Raw genomic sequence first — 24,266 nt, forward strand, 5'->3', positions numbered from 1 at the left:
GCAGCATAAAATTGAACAGTGGGCATTGACAAAAGGATTACAGAACATTTTTTAAATTAAAAAGAGAGTGAACATGTGCCTTCAACAAAATGGTGAACATTTTCAACATTTACTGTGATGTTTAACCGCAATAAATTTGTTTCTTTTTATTGTAATGAATTAGTTTTATTTTATAACAATAACAATAATAAGTTTATTGCCCAACAGTGAAGCGAACCAATTACAGAGCAATGAATGAATAACCTAATATTATCGTAGATAGTGACAAAAAAACAGGAAACCGAAACTATAAACCACATTTTCCATGAACGTTAAATAAAAGTATGTGTACTTATACATAAATGAATAACAAAACAAAAGAAATAACAAACCAACTTAAAATAATAATAATAAGAACAGTATTTGACACAAATTCAGTTTAATAGAAACAACAACTAATAGGTGTAATAATTTAATTAACTATTATTTTTAAAAAGATATGAAGCATTTAGGCAACCAGTTATACAGATGCGTGTGGTCTTTGTCATGCGTCCTTGGGCATTTAGTACAGTTCAAGTCTGAGAGGCGGCACGTTTACATGACCTACTTACTGGAACCCTATAATCATTTATAGAAACCCTGTATGTTCAAATTTCTGTAGCACTGACGTTCCCACGGTACCTGAAACATTTTTTAGAAAATTATGAACGGCTGCAATTATTTGCATTGAACCATTAAGGGAAAAACTTAGTGTTTCTAATTTAATACTACTTTCTATTATGATTTTAAAATAGCACACTATACACATTAAAGTAGCTTTTATTTCTTTTTTCCCCATCACTAATTTACCTTTTAGGATCGCTTGCGACGAACTTTCATCAGATGACATAATATACTATTAAAAATGTTTAAATTAATTATAGGCAAGATATGAGTTTAATAATAACAGTTTACTCACTTCCTTGGTAGAACTGCCAGAATTGCCAGGCGTTAAACAGGTTACAGCGGTAAATTTTGTAACTTCTTTATAAATTTCCACTCTTAATGAGTTTGAGAAAAAAAATTACCACCAGGTAATTATTATTATTATTATTATTAAAAAACACCTCCACTTTAATTTTAATGTTGCTATAGTTTCTTCAATAATTGAATAAAATAATGTTTAGTAGGAATGTTTTTTTTTTAAGAAATTAAAAAAACACAACACTTCTTTATGTAATATATTCTTTATTGCCTCAGTTTCACCAAATCATCTTCACGTAAAGTTATTGTTTAAGGTAAAAGTTGCTTCGTACCTGTGGATAAAAATCATATTTCTGCGTCACGAAAGTTAAAAAATCAGCGAAAGATTGATTATCCTTCCGCTTTGCATATTTCCATTGATGTTATTTTAGGCGGGAAACTTCCGTTAACTTCCGCTACCGTCCCTGCGCTCCCCTACGACCGTTCATGCGTCTATATAAGAGTTTCCTGCTTCCTGGTAGCAGCATGAATGAGGCGAATGTCTCCGCTGACAACGACTGCGTCTGGTTTGGCGTCACGACGCTAAGAGCTGAATTTCGTAGTCAGTGAACTCGCTCACGAGACACCGCGTGCTTCAGCCGAATTTTAATTTTCTTTATGGATTTCTTTATATTTAGGTTAAAAGTGTCTGATCGACTGTGATTTGTGCTCGACGGGGGAAAGATTAAAAAAGGTACACCATGGCATCTACTCGATTATTTCCATCCACGAAAGCCCATTCCATTCCATTCATCCACCAGTTCGCTGCACTTCACTCCATATTCACGCAAAACTTCGGTTTTGAACTAACGTCTCAGGCGCCACCACAGAAACAAATGTAGAAGGGTAGTTGTTGTTTGTTGTAGATGCAAATTTTGAGTAAATTGTAGGATCAGTTTGAGGCGGGATAATGTTTGAGGAATGCTTCGGAGATGGACCGTTCGTATTTAGGATAAACGAGAGCGGTGCAGGACCACAACTCCTAGCACAGGTAAGTTGTAAAAATTTATATGTTGACATTTCACGTAAGTGCATACACACGAACGCTAAACGGTCTAGCGTTTCGCTCCGGAATGACATTTTCCGGACATAATTTACCTGACTTGACAGAATATTATGATAACGGAACTTCCTGGTGCCACACAAATTTGTTATTTACACTCGATATAGCGACAATTCATGCTAAAACGTGATTCGCCCATAAAAGCACAAAAATACTACGAAAATAAAATTGTTTTACTACCAACAGTTACCAAAATTTCCATAGCCGGATTGGTGACACACTGGAGTAAGAACATAGCCAATGTTCAGCGTTTGTGCCATTTGTCATTATCGATTTTAGCCAACTTTTCCAACGAGATAAAAACGAAATTATCTGTGCTGAGAAATTTTAAAAGGGCGTGCCGTTTAGACTGCAGTTTCTGAATGAAATATGCTACGGTTTTAAGCATTTTCTCCAAATCTGGAGAAGGTAATAAAGCGAAATAATTATCGTTAAAAACTGGAGTTTGCTTGGGTCGTAGTTCAAAATTAGTTACGTTTAAACTGATGGTTTCACGTCAAATAAATACGTAGATGATAAATTACAATCGTTGTTAGTAACGGAAATACAAAATTCCGACCCGATGAACACTTACGCTTGGCTTCAAAAAAAAGGGGAAATGAAATTTGACCTAAAGTGAATTGAAAATTTAATTTGTCAGTTTATGTCAATTCTTATATGTTAAAAAGTATCATTTTTGACATATAAGTGGAACTTTTTTAACTTAAATTCTAAAAAGCTGTTTCAAACTATGAAAAATTAATAAAATCTGACAGAGCTGCTTATTTCAATTCTCGTTTTTTTAAGCCAACCCTAAGTGTTCATCGGGTAGGAATTTTATTTCCCTTATTGAAAGCAAGTGCAATTTATTATGAAATAGTTGGAACCTTCAAAAAATGTTAGATTTTTTTGACAAACACAATCAAAATGGTCTACGTATTTATTTGAGGTGATAACGATAATTTCCCTTTATTACCTTCTCCACATTTGGAGAAAATGCTTAAAACCGAGCTCGTATTCTGTACTCTGAACATTTTACAATTTATTTAATTTTAGTAAACGTTCTCCGTTAAGAGTATCACCAATTCTTGTCGTTATAAAACTTATATAGAATGAAATATACTGACACGCAAAAAAACCGGCCACCCTGAAATATTTCGCAAAATCGCTTTAAATATTTATTTGACACAGAATATACAATTTAGCTAAAAAAAGAGACAAATAAATACAATCACTAGTTAAAATATAAATTGTAAAGTGATTTTGCGAAATATTTCAGGGTAGCCGGTTTTTTTGCCGGTCAGTGTAATATATCTAAATAAGTTTCATCAACTGGAAAATCTGTTTTGTGGTGTTTTTAGATATATCCATCTGACGTATTTATTTTTAACTGTAGAAATACTAAGATTTTGAGATATTAAGTGTTAGAACTTAATTCACACAGACTTAGTTTTTTGTCAACAATTCGAAGAGATATTTTTGCTTCCCGAGAGGAAGATCTTTCATGGCCCCTAGAGTACGAAACAATAGGTTTTCCGTTTCCGTCTGTCTGTTTGCATCGACTTTTTTGACAGATTATCTCCGAAACTACTGGATCATTTTATTAAATTTTATGTGTAGCTTGCGAATGTCGTGCAACCGGAACCAGAATTTGACTAATTTTCGTCACCAACACCGTGATGACGTCACCTCAAAGTGTTGCATAGTAAATGTGATTTAAATTTTATAAAATAACATACTCCGACACTATTTTTTAACTTAAACATCCAGACTTTAAAAAAAAACTCAAAATTATATAACACTTTTACAATTTAACACTGGAACTGCAAAATCGAGTGTTGTAAAATCTTGCAAACGTTTTAGGCATATCGTAATCCTAATAAATCGTTCATCAAAATTTATCCTTTTATTCCTCTCAAAAAACTGACATATTCTCAAAATTTTACCGAATAAATTTTGTCTAAAATGTGTTATTTGGAAATACTTATTTATACAGTGTCATTCAAAAGAAGATTATCACAAAATTTTGTAATGGACGAAGCCGCAAAATCAAATTTTATAATTTTTTGAAAAACCGGAACATGTACTTTATTTCAGGAGCAAGGGAAATTGTGCCTAAGTAGCCGGAAGTAAACGTCGAACTGCATAAAATGAGTTCGCTATTTTTGAAAAAAAGTAACCGAAATTTAGTGATTTTTATTTTTTTAAATCAATGAAATATAATTAATTTTATAATTTATTAATGTTTATTGAAATGAGTTTAGTAGTTTTTTTTTTATGTAAATTAAATGTTAACCAATTCGTTATTATATTGTACAGGGTGAATTACTAAGCGCACACAACTTAGTTTTTTAAATAGAGCCTTATATTAGACTTTCATATTTTATAGGAGTATATTATTATTGGCTTTTTCTTAGGCTTTGCAATAATATTATTTTTTAGGTTCTCTGTTGCAATATTTTAATTGTGGTATAAAATTACAAATTAAATAATACTTTAATATATAGAATGTTTATTATTAAAAGAAAATTAAACTTTACAATTTTCAAATGTCAATATTTCTGTCTTCTCAAATAAAACACCCTATATTTTATACCCCGTGTTTTTCTGTTTTTTATTCTCTGAAATATCGTTATTTGACAATTTGTGTGATTTAATTAAAACCCAATCTTTTATGTCATAATAAAAGCTCACATATTTGTATGTCTCTCTACATAATATTGTTAGCAAGATTTTAAAATGACCTTATTGAGATTTTTTTGTTAATCCATCCATTGCTGAAAAATTTCAAAGAAATTGGAATAACCTGGCAACGTAGCATCGAAATTTCGATGGTAAATCAAAATATGTTAAAATATATAAGGTATTCAGTTTGAAAAAAACTAAGTTATGTGTTACGTTTTAAAAACAGGATACTCTGTATAATTGGAAATAATTTTGCTTTGCTCTTAATTTTTTTTCAATTTCTAATAATTAATGAAATATCGAGGAGCGTGAACCTAAGTAATAATAATACACGTTTTGTGTTTATGATAATTATATTTAAAATAATAAAAATCCGCGACGCCGGACGGACAGACGGGCAGGCAGACAGACAGACGGAAACGGGAGACCTATTTCTTCGTACTCTAGGGGTCATGAAAGGTCGAGAAAACGCAAAAGTAGAAAGTCGGTCGACGGACTCGATTGCAATACTTCCTTGGCCTATGTTCAGGAAGTAAAAAGGGAGTAACTAGCTAAGTATAAACATACCATACGACTGAAAAAAAATCCTCAAGAAATCCATGAAATTTATTTTTAAAATTATGATTTTGGCATTGCAGTTATTTGACAGGAGCGATTTGGTGTTGTCAATATCCTTATTTTAAAAATAAATTTTATGGACTTGTTTTCCATACCCTAGTACCATATTTATAATAACACGTTCTATTGAAAAAAACCTAAAAAAAACGAATTTATAGTGTTGTTAACATTTGGTCATCAGGTGGAGATTTAAATAGAATTTTTTTTACGTAAGCACATAATAGCAGTCAATTATTGAAAAGCCATTCCAATTCGATATGGACGGAAATCAAAATCGTCGCTAAACGGTCTAAGATTTATATATAAATTTTATTCCTAACTTTACAAATAAGTAGTTCTCGGTGAGTGCTATCCAAAACGAAAAATTAAAGCCCGTTGTTGGGAGTCGCCCACTCCGTTTGTCACATATGATAGTGATATCAGATAATAAATGTATTCCAGTAATCTGTCAAGGTGTTCAACAACTTCCAAAATTTGGACAGTTTGACAGCTTGGAATCGATTTTCCAAAAAAAAATGACAATATTTTTTAAAAATTTCAAAAGATAATGTCGAAGTAATTAACGGTGAAGCAAGTACAAAAAAAACATGAGTTCGACGTAGCAATCCAATCATGTATAATTTCGAGTTCCTTCAACCACATTTAATTAAACAAAGGATTGACTTGTTTGTAAAAGTTTTATGTAACGTGTAATGGACCATTATACATACGTTATTATGATCGATGTCTGTATCTTATCATTAATAAAAAATTTGGCGACTTTATGGCTGTTTAGAACATTGTTCAACATCTTCATCATCCTATTTTTATTTTATTACCCATCTTGTAAAACAATGAAGATAAAAAAAGTATGTACTTAAATTATCCCTGTTTTTGTACTTCTGTTTTGTCTCTGCACTATGATGTGCATTATCAAATAAAAGCGCATTTTTCCAAATTTGATAGGTATTTGCAGGTGCAGAAAATTTAATCTGCACTTCGCATGTAAACTATTTTTTCATTACACACGTAGTTTCACTTGAACAATTGTGATAAAAAACTAAATTTTCCCACCTATTTCACAATTTCATTATCATTATAAGTACATTCGCGTACATGTTACCCAAATTCTCGTATGTTTAAAAGTGTGAGGCGCCTTCTTACGTCACCCTTTGTTGTGCTATTAATTATTACTTTCCTGTGATAGTCGCAGTAATGCAACGTGGAACAACAATACTGAATTTAATAATAAAATAGCATTTACTAATTTTGGAACTTTTATAGGTAGAACATAAAAGATCGAGGTAATCAAAAGTGCATGTACATGCCTTTGTCCAATGCATTTTGATTATGAACCTTCTCTTTTGTTTTTATATTTAAAGCAGTCGCCGGACTGTTTTATTTTTATCATTTCAGAAGGCGTCATTAGGATGTGTATCTATAGAACATTGAATCAGCTTAATGCGTTTAAATTTGAAATGTAAGATTTGTCATAGCACCACCTGTCAGTAGGAAAAAAAATGTCGTTATTTATGAAGGTTTTGCATCGGGCGGTGTCTCGGGCCAAAACTGGAAAGTTCAAAAAAATATTTTTCTAATTTTACTTTTCAATTTGTTGTATTTAAAACATACATTTCGAATTTAAATTCGTGTTTTGGTTACAAATATAAACAAAAGTTTCGAAAAAATTGTAAACATAACATCACTAGCAGCATACTTTGTTCGTGTATCAAAAAAATATCCAAAATTAAAATTAATAATTAGTTACATATGGAGTCTGTAATTTGTGTTGCTGATTTGGAATGGAGCGTGGTAATGTTATCAATTTTAATTTTTTTCTTAAACGAACCAATCAGGCGCAAAATTAACTACATTGTATATTACATTTTGCGGTTTCTGCATGTTCGGACAAACATAATCCATTAAACACAAGAAACTGATAAAAGAAATCAATTTTTGGAAAAAACTATAAATCATGAACGATTGATTTATTGTCTACGTGCAAACAGCCCGAGGACTGTAACCGACCCCTTTATTGTTTTAGTCAAATTTAATGTGTATGTGGGTGATAATTAATTTCACATGCAATTTATAAATTCGCCACGCTAAAATTTTCGCACTTTCATAGCTATTTTATAAAAATTAATTTTGCGTAGCATAAAATTTAAACACTTAAAAATATTGCGTAAAAACAAATTGAATTCATAAAACTGAAATCAGTACTGTGGGGACAAAAAAAATTAGTGGGTAACTAAAGATTTACAAAAATTACAATCAATACAATGGCTTGAATTCTAACAATCTGTCAAATTGCGGAACCAAATAACCAAACTTAACGTTTTAACACCTCAGTTTCCTCGTCTCCGTAGCACAATAATTTTTGATACCAGACCTCGCTAGAGATTTATTTAATAACTCTTGGATACGTTTTTCGGGTATTAAAATTGGCATGGGTGAAAGTCAACAATTTATTTCTCGGTAATACAAATTTATACGATTAACAACACAGCGATTATGTACAGAATAATTCCGACTCAACTTAGAATGTAATTCTTTCATGGATTAGACTCGACACCTCCCGACGGCGATCTCTATTTAAAAAACCGTACGCTTCTTCTGGAAAGATTGCGAGCGTCGCTTTCGATATTGTTCTGGAGTCCACCACCAAGATAATTCCTGCGACTTCCGACGAGCCGCTTGCAAAGTGATGATAAACATTATTTTTGACACAGAACTTAGTTCTATACCTAACAACGCAACTTGGTTCAAAATTTTGGGAAAACAATATGAGCCTTTTCTGTGACTATCGCTGTGACTACGCTAATTTCTTTAGATGTCCTGTGCAATTTTTTGAATTTATGGACATCAAATTTTGACAATGATTAATCTAAAGTAATCATTGTTGTGTTCAAACATTATTTTCGCTCTACTTGTTGCATACAATTTTCTTCAAAATTGAAACACGTTTTACTCATGAACTCTACATTTTCATAAAAATTTTTTACGTTTGCGGGGCCAATTGCTTTTTGACGATACAGTGCAACAGGTGTTGCTCTTTAAATTTATGATTAATGCTAATTAAAATTCGAAAGCGTAAATCATGTACTGCATAATTGTACATGTATGGCGTCTAAATCTTTTCTACTGATTATATGGGTGTAGTGGGAGTACTTGCATCACAATGGATACATACCGTCTAAATGTGTAATACATATTTTCACTTAAGTTACATGTGTACACTTTTTTGTTACAAATTTTACATTGTTGTACCTCGTGCTTGCAATATTTGCCTCTATTCTTCTTGTTTTGTGTCTTGGTTTCCCATATTATTTTTGAAAGTCTTCTATCATCAACCTCGAAAGATGTCCAAACCATTTCAACTTTTGTACATCCAATTCTTCTTCTTGTTTATCGTTTTCCGAGATCCTTATTTTTGATTGTCAGTTCTTTCTACAATATATTTTTGTTCTATTAATATTTCGCTTTGTTCATTTGTAATTGGTTCAGTGTTATTTGTTTTCTTTTCATTTCTTTGCTATATATCAATGTCCTTTTTTTTCCATCCGATCCTTTTAATAGATTTTCCATTTACGTTTCTTGTTTTTTACATTCCTTTTTATTTTTGGTGTTGTTTGTTGCAGACTTTTATTTTGCTTAATTCTTCTTTCTGTTGCAGCACAAAGAAGTATTTTTTTGAAATTATTGCACTTTTCTTCTAGGCGTATCTTCTTCTTGGGTTGATAGTTTTCAGTGTAGGTCTTAATTAGTTTTCTATATGTATTGTTTATTTCTCCCTCATTAAGTTTATAGTTGTACACATTATTCATAGTCGATTCGTTATACAAAATTAAACTATTTACCCACTTCCTTGTATATCTTGTATCGTTAGTTGGGGCCTTCAAATAAATTAAGGCCCATTTTTCTTTATATAGTTTATGATATCGTCACCTACTTAAACTGTGATAACATGAACATTTTAGAAATAATTGTCGATTAAATTTGTGATAAAAAGGAATATGTATATTGTCTGCCATTTTTACTGAAACACCACCTGTCGATTTTGCTTAAAATTTAGCAATTGGTAACAGCTTTCGGTTGATTGACAACGGTTTTTAGTTAGAAAATTGTCTGAATATGAACGTTGCCAAATTTATGATTAACAAGTGGTGATTCAATAGAAATGGCAAGGACTATAGATATTTAGGCGAGTTATCCTTAAAAAAAAAAATTATTCTGCAACTAAGCGACGCTACAAACTTGAATCATTTAAACCAGATTAGAACTCTATGATTAGTGTTTGTAATTAATAATTTATTAATTATGAATTCATATTGCCAAGAATGCTACAGTTTGGAAATTAACTTGATTATTTTTAATTATCTTATCAAAGTTATAAACGTAGGTTTTTTGTTCCTGTTTCTTTATCAGTAGTCCGCTGGAAATTTATTGCACCGATAATCTCAAACTGTACCAGATGGATAATCGAATAATGAATAATGGCGTAAAAAAAAAGAAAAAAAAGTCGATTTATTACAGAGATTATATGTAATACATATACTCATATATGTCCAAAGTGCATTCGTTGTTCTTCAGAGACGAGGGACATTCTGTCTAAATAACAGGTGCGGCTGGTGCCGGGGGGCACAAGGGCACGTGCCCCCCCAAAATTACAACGTCTACAAATACACTGGACATAGCAAAATAGTCATTTTCAATATTTAAAAAATTATCCGGAAATTTGTGTCATAATTATCTCGCTCCACTTGTATAAAATGTAAAACTTACATCCACTTACATATAAAGATGTGTCTTGGATATATATGTTATTGCTGGTAACAGCCGCGCACACAGACGGGAATCATGGCTGATTTAAACGTTTTGTTTACATCGTTGCCATAGAAACCCCACGTCCTAGCCATTTCAGTCAATGGACTGCGGACCCGTTCCGACAGTGCTCGGCAGGATTAACTCAATCGCGGGTTTTAATTTTCATGCTGAGCGAGATAGACGTAAAATAGGTATGATAAATATTCTTGGATAGCCTTCTCGGTAATACGGACATTCGAAAACAACTAAACACCGCCTATATTAATAATATTCGGGCACATAACGCAAGGGTCGACAAAAATCGCCATATATTACGCCATTGATAATGTGCATAAAATTTTGTGGAGTGTTTGAACTTGCTTTATGTGGACATGACGAAAGTAGGGAACCACAAAATCCAGGTATATTTCGAGGTCTGATTGATTTTATGGCTGAAGCAACGGTTTTTAAAGGAATCTAAAACTGTATACAAAGAAACTTTAAGACGTAAAATTTTGACCAAAGGCAAAAAGGTATATGGACAAATCCTTTTTTACTTTTATTGAATATACTTTTGTATTTATTTCCGTCACACAATTTCGTTCCACACCTGTTTTATATCTTCATATTTAACTCACGAATCAAATTGTGTCCCCCGATTTCAAAAGGTCACGAGCCGCCACTGCTGAATAACTTTAAATTATGTACTTATTTAAACTGATGCTCTGCAATCAGTAGTTTTAAAGATGAAAGCATTCTTTGGCACCCACATGGATTCTCTATGGTTCTGTGTAATGAAATGAGAGAGAACAGATGAGCTTATACATTTTAAAATTATCATTCTATTAGTGCCATCGTATTGTAACAATCATATTTTGTGCAATTTCATTGTTTAAGTCAAATCGTTAATGAGCAACGGGCGGAATTGTGTTTCATACGCTAGATCCAGTGCTGTCGCGGCGATACTTTGATTACAAATATATTTTTATTTTGGACTATATCAACATAATATAACATTTCAAGATCACAAATCTGTGGTCCTGTGTTTGAAAAATTAAAAGGGGCATCAAGTATTATTTTTTTAAGTAATATAGTAATATAGAAGTAGTTTTTTAACAAGCTGTAAACACTCCTAGCGACGCACTGGCTACGACCTTGTGGACCAGATCAAAGCGTCCCCGCTACTCGCCGTAAAACACACCTTGCTTCAACTGGGGAATTGCATCCGTAAGATAAATTTCCGCTTACTGTTAATGAGACATTCTATCAAATTAATGTGTCCATAAAAATTTTATATGTCTGACTGTGTTTTGCCCACAAAGATGGTATAGTCGGGTATCAAACAGTAAACAGTTACACATGTAGGGTGTAGATGATAATCGTAAATACCAGAAACGACAAGAGAGATCGGACTTAGTGACCTTCTTTCCTTTGAAAAATCTAAAAAGTACATGTGACGTCTAGTGTGGCGCCCTGGCGCCGGCACTAGGCGTATTATCTTCGCATTTCGGTGTCCCTGGAGTCAATCATTACGATATCGAATATTCTACTTTGAAAATAGCGGTGGGCGATAAAGAGTATTCTTAGCGTCATTTCTGATTAAATTTAAACTGCAGTAGAACGTGTTTTACAAAATTTTATGTACAATCAATAAACTAATAATAATTTTGTCTACAATGGAACACACAACGAAATATATGTGCAAAATACTGGTTAAAATATATAAATGAATGAGTACAATGAAATTTCAACAATATAGCGCGCAGAGTTCGAAAATTGTTGAAATGTCAACATCATTACGAAAAATGTTATTATGCAGTCTAAAACAACTTATCATGGAATTGTGTGATTATCATAATAATTGTGATGTTTTTTTTTATTCATCGTGATTCGGAAGGCGAATTTTAATTGCAAAATCCTTTTTTTTTCTACAAGATATTACCATGTGAAACATGTTCTTAACTAATTGTGTTGTTGAAAGAAAACTATAACATGTATTGAATAAAAAATGAAGCCAAAGATCAAGTCCTACTTATGCTCACCCAAATCTCAATTGTGATGAAGTTTCATTCGTTGTCAGACCGAGGGGCGGAACGTAAGTGCAAAATCCACACTTCCCACAAAAATTTATCATTTTGAACATGTTTTAACTTCTTGTCGTAAAAGAAGACTACGTATATTAAGAAAAAAAAGGAAAAGATAAGCCTCACCCACCCACCCTGTCTCAATTGTGATTATTTTTTTTATTCGTCGTAAGCCTGAGGGCGGTGCTTAACTGCAAAATCTTTATACAAAAAATTACCATGTGAAATAGGTTCTTAAGTAATCGTCTATATGTATTGAGTAAAAAAGGAAACCGAAGATTAAGCCCTTCCTAAACCCGTCCCAATCCCAATTGTTACAAATTTTTCATTCGTTGTCAAACCGAGGGGCGGAGTGTAACTGCAAATTCCAAGTTTCTCGTGAAAAGAAGACTACGTATTTAAAAAAAAATAACGGCAAAATATAGCTGCAACTTGGTTTCTAATAGATGTACACAAATCAAGAAACATAAATGTATGTTTGCCTTTTTAAATTATCACTAATATCATTAAAATAGAATATAGAAAGAAGTGGACCCAGATTTGAGCTCTGGGCAATACCAAGATCACTGACAATGCCTTACTTAAGTCTAGATAAACTATGTCAATTTGAGATCTACTATCCAAAGCTTTGGAAACATTTTGTGTAAGCCATAATTAGTGAATTATTATTATTATTATTATTAATAACCACCCCCACAGTGAAACCAATTTTCAATAGTAATTTACGCAACTAGTTCGGGATAGCCTGCTTCCCGCATGAACGCTTGTTTGAGGCACGACCGAAGGGAGTGCCGCATTTGCGTGAATGCGGGAAGCAGGCTCACGAACGTGTTGTGTACAATATTTTTTGCGACGAATAAACCTTTAAACTGAAGAGATTAACTGTGAGTTATTTATAAACAACGCCATTGACAGCGCCGTCAACACGTCACAATGTTGACACTACCCGAGTATTTTAAGGTTACCATGGTAACGGGAAGTTAAATGCACGTGTGCGGGAAGTTCGACCTCCCGCACTCTGGTGAATGCGCGAAAGCTATCAAAAAAGGTCATGAGTGCAAAAAAGTTTTTGCAACCTCTAATAACAAACCCTAGGGCTTTTATTGTTGATGATGTAATGAAATCATAGTGGGCAGTGAAAGAGATTTTCTTGTCAAATGTAATTTCCGAGTATTTCACGAAAGAGAGCCGGTTCAGACTGGTGTCGCCAATTTTATAATCATACAAGTTGTTATAGAGCTTCAATGAAAATGTCATGACATTAAATTTGGAAATGTTCAAGTACAATTCATTTTGGGTACACCTGGTCTCAATTCTGGCTAAATCTTCTTGAAGCATTACATGGTCAGAGAATGTTAATATTTTTCTAAAAATTTTTAAATCGTCAGCATATAAAAGACATTCTGAATTCAGGTCCTTACCGATGTCATTAACAAACATAATACAAAAGAGAGGCCCAAGAATGGACCACTGTGGTACACAGGAGGTGACTTGAATTTCAAAATATTGAAAACCGCTTGAAGTTACAACTTGTGTTCTGGCAATCAAGTACGAACTAAACAATTTAACAAGTTTAGTGCATCTGATAAATCAAAACTATCAAGCTTTTTCAGTAACAACAGTGACTTTTAGCAAGACCATATTATTCTCTTATTTAGAGAAGATCTATTTGTTATGGATTTTGTTTTTTTATTTTTAGAGAAATTTTTATCCAACATTCTATTCCTTTTATTTCCCGAGGGTAACCTAGGCTGTAAACGAGTCTATCGAATGACTGACTACTTTCATGTTTTCTCGACGTTTCATGATCCCTAGAGTGCGAAAACATTGACCCCCGTTTCCGTCTGTCTATCTGTCTGTTTGCCGGCTGTCGTAACTCTTCAGTGTCAATTTTTATCAGGCAGATAATTTCCGAAACTACCGGACCTATTTTGTCAAATTTTGTCAATATAGTGTAGATAGTAAAACACTAACCAACATTTGGCTATCATCCGCACCAACAATGAGATGACTTAGTAAAACAGAGTTTTGGAAAAAAAATCAAAACTTTGTAACAACATTTTGTAATGCAACTTTGAAACTTCAAAACCGAGTGCTCTAAAATCTTCCAAACGTTTTAAGGTTATCATAGGCATGGTAAATCGTTTATCAAAATTGTTTCATTTATGCCTCTCCATAAAATGATGACGTCATTTTAGAAATTTGCCGAATAACATTTTACAGAATAACATACTCCTGTATGTGTGATTTATGAAACCGTGTAGAGTTTTTATCCTAGGCATCCAGATTTTTGTGAAAAATCGTCAATCAAAATTTGTCTGTTTATACCCCGCCGTCTAAAATGATAAAGTCATCTTACAATTTTGTCGAATAAATGTTTTTCTAATTTATGAGTGTTTACTAATGTAAAATCTGGGTACCTAGTGCCAACCAATTTTTTGGAAAAAACCGGGTGTGTTTAATTCCTCTGCATTGAGGAGACAAATTTCATTCATAAATGCCGGCGCTGATGTTTGTAATCTGACTTGCTTAAAGTCGACTTCTTTCGAAGTATAAACAATCGAAGTTAAGCATGTACTGAAAAATTGAGAATACATTTTTTCCCGTTGGTTCTACTGACAGTATAAATTTAATATTGTCTGCACTTGTGCAGACCGCGTCCCCTAGGAATTTACACCCCTGCACCACAAGGGCTACCTTTTTTCCTGTACAAAAGTTATCACAAATAAAAAGATTGCAAAATTAAATTTTATCATTTTTCAAAGAAACAGGATTTATTGGACTGTATTTCAAGGGCGTCGGAAGTTCTTTCGAAATAACTTCCGACCAATTTTTTATACTTGTTAATAGCATTCCATTAATTATTTTTAAAATATTCTTCAAAAAGTCAACACAGGCCGAAGAAAACTGGAAATCTGCATTTTCATCTTTCACACCAAGAAAATCGGAAATTAGAGATTCGTCGTGTTAGATATTTTTTATGACTGAGTTTTAATATTTATGAATAAAAAAGTTGAACAAAAATCGCATATTTCTTTTGACATACAAGTGCTATACATATATACACATAGATAGACCGGAAACTATGAGAAAAAATTGTATACATATTTTTGAATAAATATTATTGTACATTTTTATTTTTTTGGAAATCAACAAGCAAGATTCTATTAACATTCTATAACTTACTTTTTTATCAAAAATTTTAATTAAGTCCGGTTTCAGTGTACATTACATTCTTAAAGATTTTGCAATAATCAGGTTAGTAGTTTTAGCGACCACGACTCTATTGAAATCATCCACGGATAGTCCACAAACAGACGATAGAAGACGACGGACCGACGGAAATGAGAGACCGACATGCAAACGGAAATATGAAATTCGTCCAAATAAGCCTTATTCTTATTACTGACGTTCAAAACTTTTTGTTTTCAAGAATAATAATTCTCTCATGCCTGCTATGAAAACGTAATTACTTATATTATAACAAAGAACGCAATAAAATATTACACGATAACCACATTTCTACAAAAAATGGATTTATACATGGAATAAAGTTGCGAAAGTTGGAGGACTTTTGAAAACATATTAATGGAAAAATGCACTAAAAGTACATCCTTGAATGCAAATACTTGCATGAAATGTACTATTTTTAGTTCTTTAATAACACTGTTTTAAAGTAATCTGACCCTGCTCCAACTGCAACGCTGTTATCATTCGTGCACATGCAAAAAGTTTTCTTTAAACTCAACTATATCATTTTTCGTAAATAACGATAAATGATTGCTTTATTTACTTCATTATTCCAATTTTAATGGAAAAATATTTTCAATGGCCAATAAAGCAACAAGAATATTACTCTTTTTTTTGAAATTTATAAATTTTACGACAACCAATTACAAAGCAGTGAGACCTTGATCATTAAAAATGCACTGTTTATTACTTAATTGTTAAATATCTACTAAAATTTGGCATAATGTAACAGTACTAAATGAATTATATCTTTAATTGAAATTAGGATAATTAAAATACTTTCATTATTTTACTACCATAAATTGTTCAAAGGCATGAGTGTGACGCTAATATTAATTTGACGGTGAGCATTAATCGGTTTTATTACCCCAAAATAAATTGGCGTACAAAATCAAATACTGACGAAAACACAATTTACTTGGGTTTAAATCATATTTTTGAAAATATTTTTATTATTTAGAAATTCGAAATTTAGCTGACAAAAGGTTAACTTTTGAAAGAGAAAACATTGTTTTAGGGCTGATTTGTAACAAAATACGGTATATTGATTTATCTGCTATTGTATGATCTATAATCTATACTACTCTAATCTACCTTACTTGGAGCGCAACCTCCTTGATTAAAACAGTGCTTTCAAATTGTTATTAATTCATCAACATTTTTTGAATAGCTTTCAGTACGACCATTTTTGTCAAATTTTATTCTTAAATCTTTTTATCACATTTGTTACAAAATTTACAAATACCGTCGTGGAGTACAAAAGTCTTTGTTTTTAATTTAAATTATTTCGTGTTGCCACATATGAGGCCCACAGAGACCAAATCTACGTTGAGTTTCACAATGTTTGTGTTTTAATTAAAAACAATGTGTGAAGAGTTTACCGCAATGAACTTTACAGGTCAGGGTTAGATAGAATCTGAATCTAACTCGCGTGCAAATATCGAATTCATTAAATACTACAAGTTATATTTATTAGGTTGTGAGTAACTGTGGGGTTTGCGTGATTTCTGTTAGCCTTTATGATGCGCAACCTCTTTAAGAATGAATAGATAACATTATACCGCAGATCCTAATTCCGTCAGACCTTAATACTACCAATCAACGAACATAATTATGGATATGTAAACTTAAACGTTATCTTTGTTACCAAATTAAATTTAGATATAACCCACCTAATGGAATTTTGATTTATTCCTCGGCAAATTAGAATCTTAAAATAAACTGATAACGGAAATCCATTACCTACGGAATGTTTCGGAAGTCAGAATAAGGTATTATTGACTAAACAACGCAGCTTGTCAAGATGCCTTTTGGTTTTTCAGTGTAGATGGACCACGCATTGTAATTCAACAACATTTAATACTCAGTAACTCATTTGTAGCAATCTTCCATCGCATCGTCAACGAATCAACAATGTTATCTTAAAAGAAATTGTCTATTAGAAAAATTTTGTAATCGAACTGTTGCACGTTGTTGATGTTAAATGGTGGGCAACCAATAAATAACTTATTGCCAGTGTTATCAAAACAATATATGTTCTTCTTGCAGGTCTGTTTGGAACGAGGTTGGAGGGAGTTTAATCCAGAAAGTGGGGAGCAATGGAATCTTTGGTGGAGAACTTCGGGCTTCCCAGTTAGCCATCACAGGAATTTATATGCGTGGCAGGTAACCACTCCAACAACAATTATGAATACTGGTTGAAAATCCACTAATCATTATTCATAATTCCAGTAGTATGTTTTAAAATAATTTCATTTGATCGTTAGTATATTAACCACATACCGAAAGGATCAGCAATATGCAGAAAGGACAACTTGGTCCGCTATCTGAGGTGCATGCGAAAAGTTTATGGCTCAATTTACGACTTTAGGTAACGAAATTTTATTACTAATGCACTAATAATAACCAGTTTCTAGTCCTCACGGTTACAATCTTCCCCTCGAATACACAAAATTGGCAGCAGAATGCAGTAGAGGCGGTCGATTACTTTCGGGAAAAAATGACGTCAGTAACGACAGAGTCATGGAGGACAAACCAATCTGGATTTGCAAACCTGTTGCTCAGAGTCAAGGGCGGGGGATTTTTCTATTTAGGGTAACAACTAAGAATAATCAATAACGATTTTCTCCAAAAATGTATTTTTAGAAACTGAGTGAATTAAGCTATGATTCGAACACGATTGTTCAGAGGTACATAGAGAAGCCGCTTTTGATAGGAGGTTACAAATTTGATCTGAGGCTCTATGTCTGCATACCGTCTTATCATCCTGTGACAATATACATGTACAGGGAAGGTCTGGCCCGTTTTGGTACAGATAAGTTCAGCTTAAATGACTTGAGAAATCCATTTCGTCATCTGACTAATTCGTCGATTAATAAACTTGGACCGGGATATACGGAGATGAAGGACAGGATTGGATCAGGTATAACTGAAACTGGGCTAACTATATATAAATGATACAATTAAGTTTATTTTAAAAACAAAAACTATTACGGGGTTTTCTGTCATTTTGGACTTACTCTACAAGAACAAAATCATATTTTCGAAATGGAGATTCAACAAATCGTCACTTGTTGACTTCAATTCTCTAATTTTTTTATTTGTTATTGATCTTGAAAATAATATTTTATAAAACTTTCTTATGAAGATGCAAATGAAGACTTTAAGACCAGAAAACGATGCTTGACGATACAGTTTAAAATAAAAGACAAGGAAAAAGACAATTTGACTAACTCATTGATTTCATGAAAGAAAAACTTTAGAAAAACGAAAATAAAATCCTGAAGACCAAAAAACTTACATATACCTATATCGTCTAACCCCGGATAGAATCAGTGACCAAACTAAAATTCAGAATCAATTTCTGAAAAGTTTAGATCGAAAATTTATAAAATTTGAGAAACAATTTTGAATTCTGCACTTTGTTCAGAACAGTTAGGTCTTTCATATAAAAAACTATGACGTATCAAAACAAATAGTCATAAGTAATCCTTCGTGCTGATTTTAATTATAAATTTAAAAGCAAAGATGAGCAGTGCCATGTTCTCCATCGCACTATAGTTTTCCGCTAAATATTTGCATAATTTATTCATTTTTTTGTGTTGAATAGGATTTTTACATTGCTATTTCTGTTCACACTGCATTCTCTGATCAAGGAGATAACAGTTAAAAAACACCGGTTGTAATTTTAACAAATCTAGATCCATAACGCTATCTGGCAAATTCCAGGTATAGTGAACCAAGACCTATAAGGTTATATGGCCATCATAAAAGTAGTTGACCGCAAATAAATACCCCCTTTGTGTGGTTCGCACTAAGCTTACCGGTTGGCAATAAATCATCTTCTAAACATTTCTTGCTCATATTTAACAGGGCCGGCTTTCAAAGCGAGTGGTTATTTCGGAACCCTCAGCGGCTGCAGGTAGTAAAGAAATAGTGGAGTGGTGGATTTTCATATTTAGTGAAAGCCGCCCCTGAACGAAACCGCAAGAGCCGGTCGAGCTGCAGTGGACACGTTATTTACGACCCTAAAACCTTTTCTATTGTAAACAACTTAACTTCGACACAATGGGATGATTTTATGATGGCCATATAACCTTATAACTCTTGGTTCACTATATTTCATGATACTGAAAACACAGGCTATTTTTTTTTTATTGACAGGGATGATATTAATATTAATGAAAATTTAATATGTTAAATTATACAATTCATGTCTGATAAATCTGGGCTTTTCAAGGAAAAAACCAAATTATAAATATTTAATAATCGAACCTGTAATAAATATGTAATTTCATGACTAAATGAAAAACATGCAGTTACTGTGCGATTGTTCAAAGTATTGGCATAACTAAAATTAATAATAGCGACTGGTTTAGGAAAGCTGGAAATGTCGTTGCAAAATCGGAGGCAAAAAGTGTGTTACAAAAAGTTATAACGTATAGTATTTCATACTCAGACTGATTTAGCGTACAAAGCTTAGTACATAATTTATTTAACAATTTTTAGTAGCCTAATTTGCCACTACTAGAAAAACTTTTAGGTATACGTGTAAAGTAGTACTAGAAGAATCAGTCTAGAGATTTTGGTGTAAATATTTCTTGAAAGCTCACGAATGGTAAACTAGACTTGAAAAACTGGAGACTACACTCTTTCAAATTAGCCACCAATATTTTTTCAGTTGGTACTACTTCCTTCCATTTCTTGAAGCTTTCATACACTTTTTCATACCTTCCCTTCGATTTTCTTAGAAATATAGACTTACAACACGTTTCATATATACTCTATATTTCTAGATCTACGTCGGAATCGTCTTTATCAACCATTAGATAACACTTGATAATGTATAGAACCTTTGGATATTTCTGTCAGGGTTAGAAATTTTATCTCATGCAATTTTACGATGAAATTGATAATCACAAAATTATTAAAAATTGAATTTATTCATTCGGTGTCTAAAACGTTTCGAGTAAAATAATTCCACGGTATTCTAAATAACTGAAACCATGGCGTATTTTGAAAATGTTCTTGTCAAAATTGTCCAGTTAATTTAATCTGAATTTTTTATGATTTGATTTCTGTAAATGCGATTGTATGAAAAATGTTGTTAAGTTCGTAGCAAAATCTCAAAATTGAAAAAACTTTTCTCGATTTGGTTTTAATATGCTTACCAACGTCATAGTGTAATATTATTTCCAACGCAGTCGCATTATTGTTCGCACTGTTTTTAGCACCAAAAAGAAAATTCCAATTTTTTTAAATTTAAACACGAATTGAAATATATACCATGTGACATATACATATTTATAAAATTTTACTGAGATTTTTAATATTCTGTTTGACGTTAGAGCGCCATCTTTGTAAAATGTTTAATATGGCATTTTACTTAACTTTCGATGAATCTCTTTCCTGCCGACGATCAATTCATTATTGGCTCTTTAATAAACTCTCAGTCCCACCATACAGCTAGTGGGACTGACAAGACACAATACATTTTTTTCTGTCAATATTATATTTGCTGTTATTAAGTAAACAATAGATCTTTATTGCATATTAAATGCTGCCATAAATGTAAATCTACTGTTAAATCGAAAACAAAATGTACAAATCGTTAAATGAAGCATAATACATATTAATAGTGAATGTTATAGTCTAAATTAAAACAACAGTATTCAATGCAATAAATACAAATTTCAAATCGAATTCTGAAGATCAATACAGGAAACAGCAGTTAGCTAACAAATCACATTCGTAATTTTTCCTATTATACATTTTATTTGCATTTTCTGTGTCTGTCTTTAACATATATTTTTTATCTGATTCTACTATAGATTATGTTACTGACTAAATCTTCATATTCTAAAAATCGCCTCGCATATATGGAAAGTTTTCGTTGCAATAGTTATATCATACGTGATTTTTAAATATATATAATAAGAAACAAAAATGTCTGCCTCCTAAACATAATTCAATATTAGCAAAGTATTACTAACTACTAACTATATGTGATTTAAAATCGGCTTAAATTAATCGATAAATTACACTTCGCGTTAGTGTTGTAATTAAAAATCTCTGTACTGGTTCTACTTTATTATCTTAAAGAGTTTAGAAAGATAATAATGAATTTCACACTGTTTACTCACGGTAATGTCTAAAGTAACTTACATACCTTTGTTAAACCGAATGTAAAAGTTAATAATCAATGCTGACATTTCAAATGATTTGAAAGGAATGCAACACTCGAACGGTTTTGTGATTTCATGAACCATTTATTTTTCTGAAAGTTATGAATTTGTAATAAGAAGCATTCAATTATGAGAGTGTCAAGATAAATTTATTACAGTTCAGGACAATAAATTTATTACCACTTTAACTACTTCTATTGTCTACCACAACCGAAAAATAATTCACGTTCTAGGTAGTTCTCATTTATAAAGTTTTAGATCACGGAACTCCAAGTTGTTCTACCCTAATTCAATTACTTTCATTCTGCACTCTTTTTATAGGTTGCAAATGGACGCTAAGACAATTAAGAAGATACTTCCAACAAGCAGGAATTTCCGACTGGCTGTTATGGCAACGAATTTCGTCTTTAGTTATTTTGACTGTACTAAGTCATGTTAATCAAATACCGCCAACAGTAAACTGTTTTGAATTTTTTGGATTCGATGTCTTGATTGACAGTTCTTTAAGACCGTGGTTGCTGGAGGTTCGTGTACTTCATAAGTAATTTTTCTTTTTTAAACTAAGGTGTCAGTTAGCTTCACGTTTTGATTGGTGAATGTAACATTAGCACGAAAACAATCATTAACAGACTCATAGTAGCCACCATTTAACACGGCATGGGTTTGCGGTCTACGACCAACTCTTAACGTAAAGCTAATTAAACCTCTCTTTACGGTTTTGCATTTTTTTTTTCCAATGGTCGTAAAACTAGCAGAGAAATTATTGCTTCAGTGTTTGAGTCAAGTAAGCGTGACGTATAAATAAACAATAATTAATCGGTTTTCATTATGCATATCGATCAAACTAGAGTAGACAATTCTTTCTCAGTATTCCAATCACGAACACATATAATTTCCAATTTATTTCCGTCTCTTCTCGTAGCTTTTATTGGAATGTTAATGAGATCAGAAGATAATAAAACTTTAATTTCTATCAAGTTTACGATCGTAGCTTCAGTTCAAACTTACTTCTTTCTCTCATTTGTGACATCGGAAAAACACGTGCACGTAATTTCGCCATTATCAAAATTATTTTTAACTTCCACATTTTATTATTTAATCGATGCACGAAAGTCGAAAAATGTTTCAGGTTAACTTGAGTCCGGCCCTTAGCAACGACTGCGATGCTGATAGATCAGTGAAAAAACCTATGCTACATGATATGTTCGATCTGTTAGGACTACCTCTGTACAACACGGGACTTGCGGTTTTTGATATTTGGTTAGATGACTCCAGCGAGAATAACAAGTACCGACTATCACATTCTTTTGATTGATACTCAAATCGTTTTGTTTTAAGCGAGGAAGATAAAGACAGAACCAAAAGTGCCGCCTTTAAGAACACATTGTCAGTTTTGAACGCAGCAGGAAGATGGCGCAGGAAACACCGAAAAATGTCAGCCAAACAAATCAGCTCAAGGTCCAACTCTGCTGTTCGCGCCAAAGTACGAACAGTTTCAGCTAACACTCCAAGTACCGAAATTACAGATGATTAATCTATTCACTAACTTTCCACTTTCCAGAAATTGTCAACTTGCCAAAAGTAAACTTACACATGCCAAAAGCCAAGCCAAACTACGATGTAAACAAAAACGCAAGTTTCGTCAAGATGAAATATCTTTCGATTTTTTATTCTTTTGTGTTACAGTTTGACGACGACGTTAAGAAAATAAACTCTAGGAAATGGGGAAACGGTCGCGACTGGAACTTTGCACCAAGTAGTGAAGGTGGTTGGATTCGCCTTTGGCCCGTGTCTGTAGAACCACTAAACAGAAACTCGAACGGTCTCAGTGTGAAACAGATGGTGTCAAAAATCATCAAGTTTACCAAGAGTGCGAAAGATTTAGCTAAAAATCATCCCACTGCCTCCGAGTGTCAACTAAACGAATTTTTGCAACAGGAAATGGATATGTCGGGGGAGATTTGGATACCTCCGGTTTAAGATTTTTCTTGCAAATGTTTTTGCTACTGCTGCTGGAACTGAGTTGTAGCAATGCCAAAAAAAGTGATTATTAGTTGCGTTGACTTTGCTCGATTGTCTTCATCGATTTCTCTTCGTCTATAATTCGTTATGGCATTTTGATCGTCTCTGTAGTTTCGTCACTGCCTTGAAAAATTTCTCGATATTTAAAATAAACGTTCAGTACGATTTTGTTTTTTTTTTGTAAGGGGGACAAGTAACAATGAAAAATAAATTAATACATACATCTAGATTTATTCATAAAGAATTTGCCAAGAACAGTCCATCTATTTATTACATCTTATAATGGCACTTAAATATGATAAAATTAATTATAATACATTATATAACATTATCTACACTTCACTTTATAAACAAATACAATTGCGTAACACTTTAAGACTAGCACTATTAACAATACCAATATACAAGGTATATCAGTTTATCTTTTGGTAAGTAAGTCGTGTCATGTTTAATGGGGTCAACAGTTTAATAGGTGCCTATACATTTATTTCAAAGAAAAGCACTAAATAAATACGGTAACATGAACGGCATGCTTCTTAGCGAGCATGGTTCTTGCAGAATGGACGTCCTCCTTTAGCAAAGAAGCTTTGTCCTTCCAAATTCTTCTTGCACATC

The 24,266-nt window shown here is 32.6% G+C and overlaps 2 protein-coding genes across 7 annotated transcripts in view; one reads left to right on the forward strand and one right to left on the reverse strand.

The window, feature by feature from the left end:
• Positions 1-1,470: 1,470 nt before the first annotated feature.
• Positions 1,471-23,806, forward strand: LOC135119797 (probable tubulin polyglutamylase TTLL2). Of its 3 annotated transcripts, none has more exons than XM_064044188.1 (11): positions 1,471-1,675; positions 1,848-1,972; positions 17,494-17,610; positions 17,712-17,815; positions 17,862-18,039; positions 18,091-18,367; positions 21,951-22,153; positions 22,759-22,916; positions 22,968-23,140; positions 23,191-23,261; positions 23,316-23,806. In XM_064044188.1, exons 2-11 carry the CDS (start codon positions 1,892-1,894, stop codon positions 23,607-23,609), a joined length of 1,656 nt encoding a protein of 551 aa, XP_063900258.1. In that variant the 5' UTR covers positions 1,471-1,675; positions 1,848-1,891; the 3' UTR covers positions 23,610-23,806. The 3 variants fall into 3 exon arrangements, with proteins under 3 accessions (XP_063900258.1, XP_063900265.1, XP_063900273.1); XM_064044195.1 differs by having other exon boundaries at positions 1,872-1,972; XM_064044203.1 differs by lacking the exon at positions 1,471-1,675 and adding an exon at positions 1,694-1,819 and having other exon boundaries at positions 1,872-1,972.
• Positions 23,807-23,862: 56 nt separating this feature from the next.
• The window catches only part of LOC135122822 (PDZ and LIM domain protein Zasp-like), a 41,222-nt gene continuing 40,818 nt past the window's right edge, over positions 23,863-24,266 (reverse strand). For all 4 annotated transcript variants that reach the window (XM_064047267.1, XM_064047265.1, XM_064047264.1 and 1 more), the window contains one exon: positions 23,863-24,265. In XM_064047267.1, coding sequence (XP_063903337.1) covers positions 24,188-24,265 — 78 coding nt within the window. In that variant the 3' untranslated portion in view covers positions 23,863-24,187. The remainder of the gene's footprint in view (position 24,266) is intronic.

The sequence above is a fragment of the Zophobas morio genome, unplaced genomic scaffold (genome assembly GCF_036711695.1).
Source record: "Zophobas morio isolate AGI-343-1 ecotype UQ-CSIRO unplaced genomic scaffold, CSIRO_AGI_Zmor_V1 ptg000005l, whole genome shotgun sequence".
In the NCBI taxonomy this organism is placed as follows: domain Eukaryota; kingdom Metazoa; phylum Arthropoda; class Insecta; order Coleoptera; family Tenebrionidae; genus Zophobas; species Zophobas morio.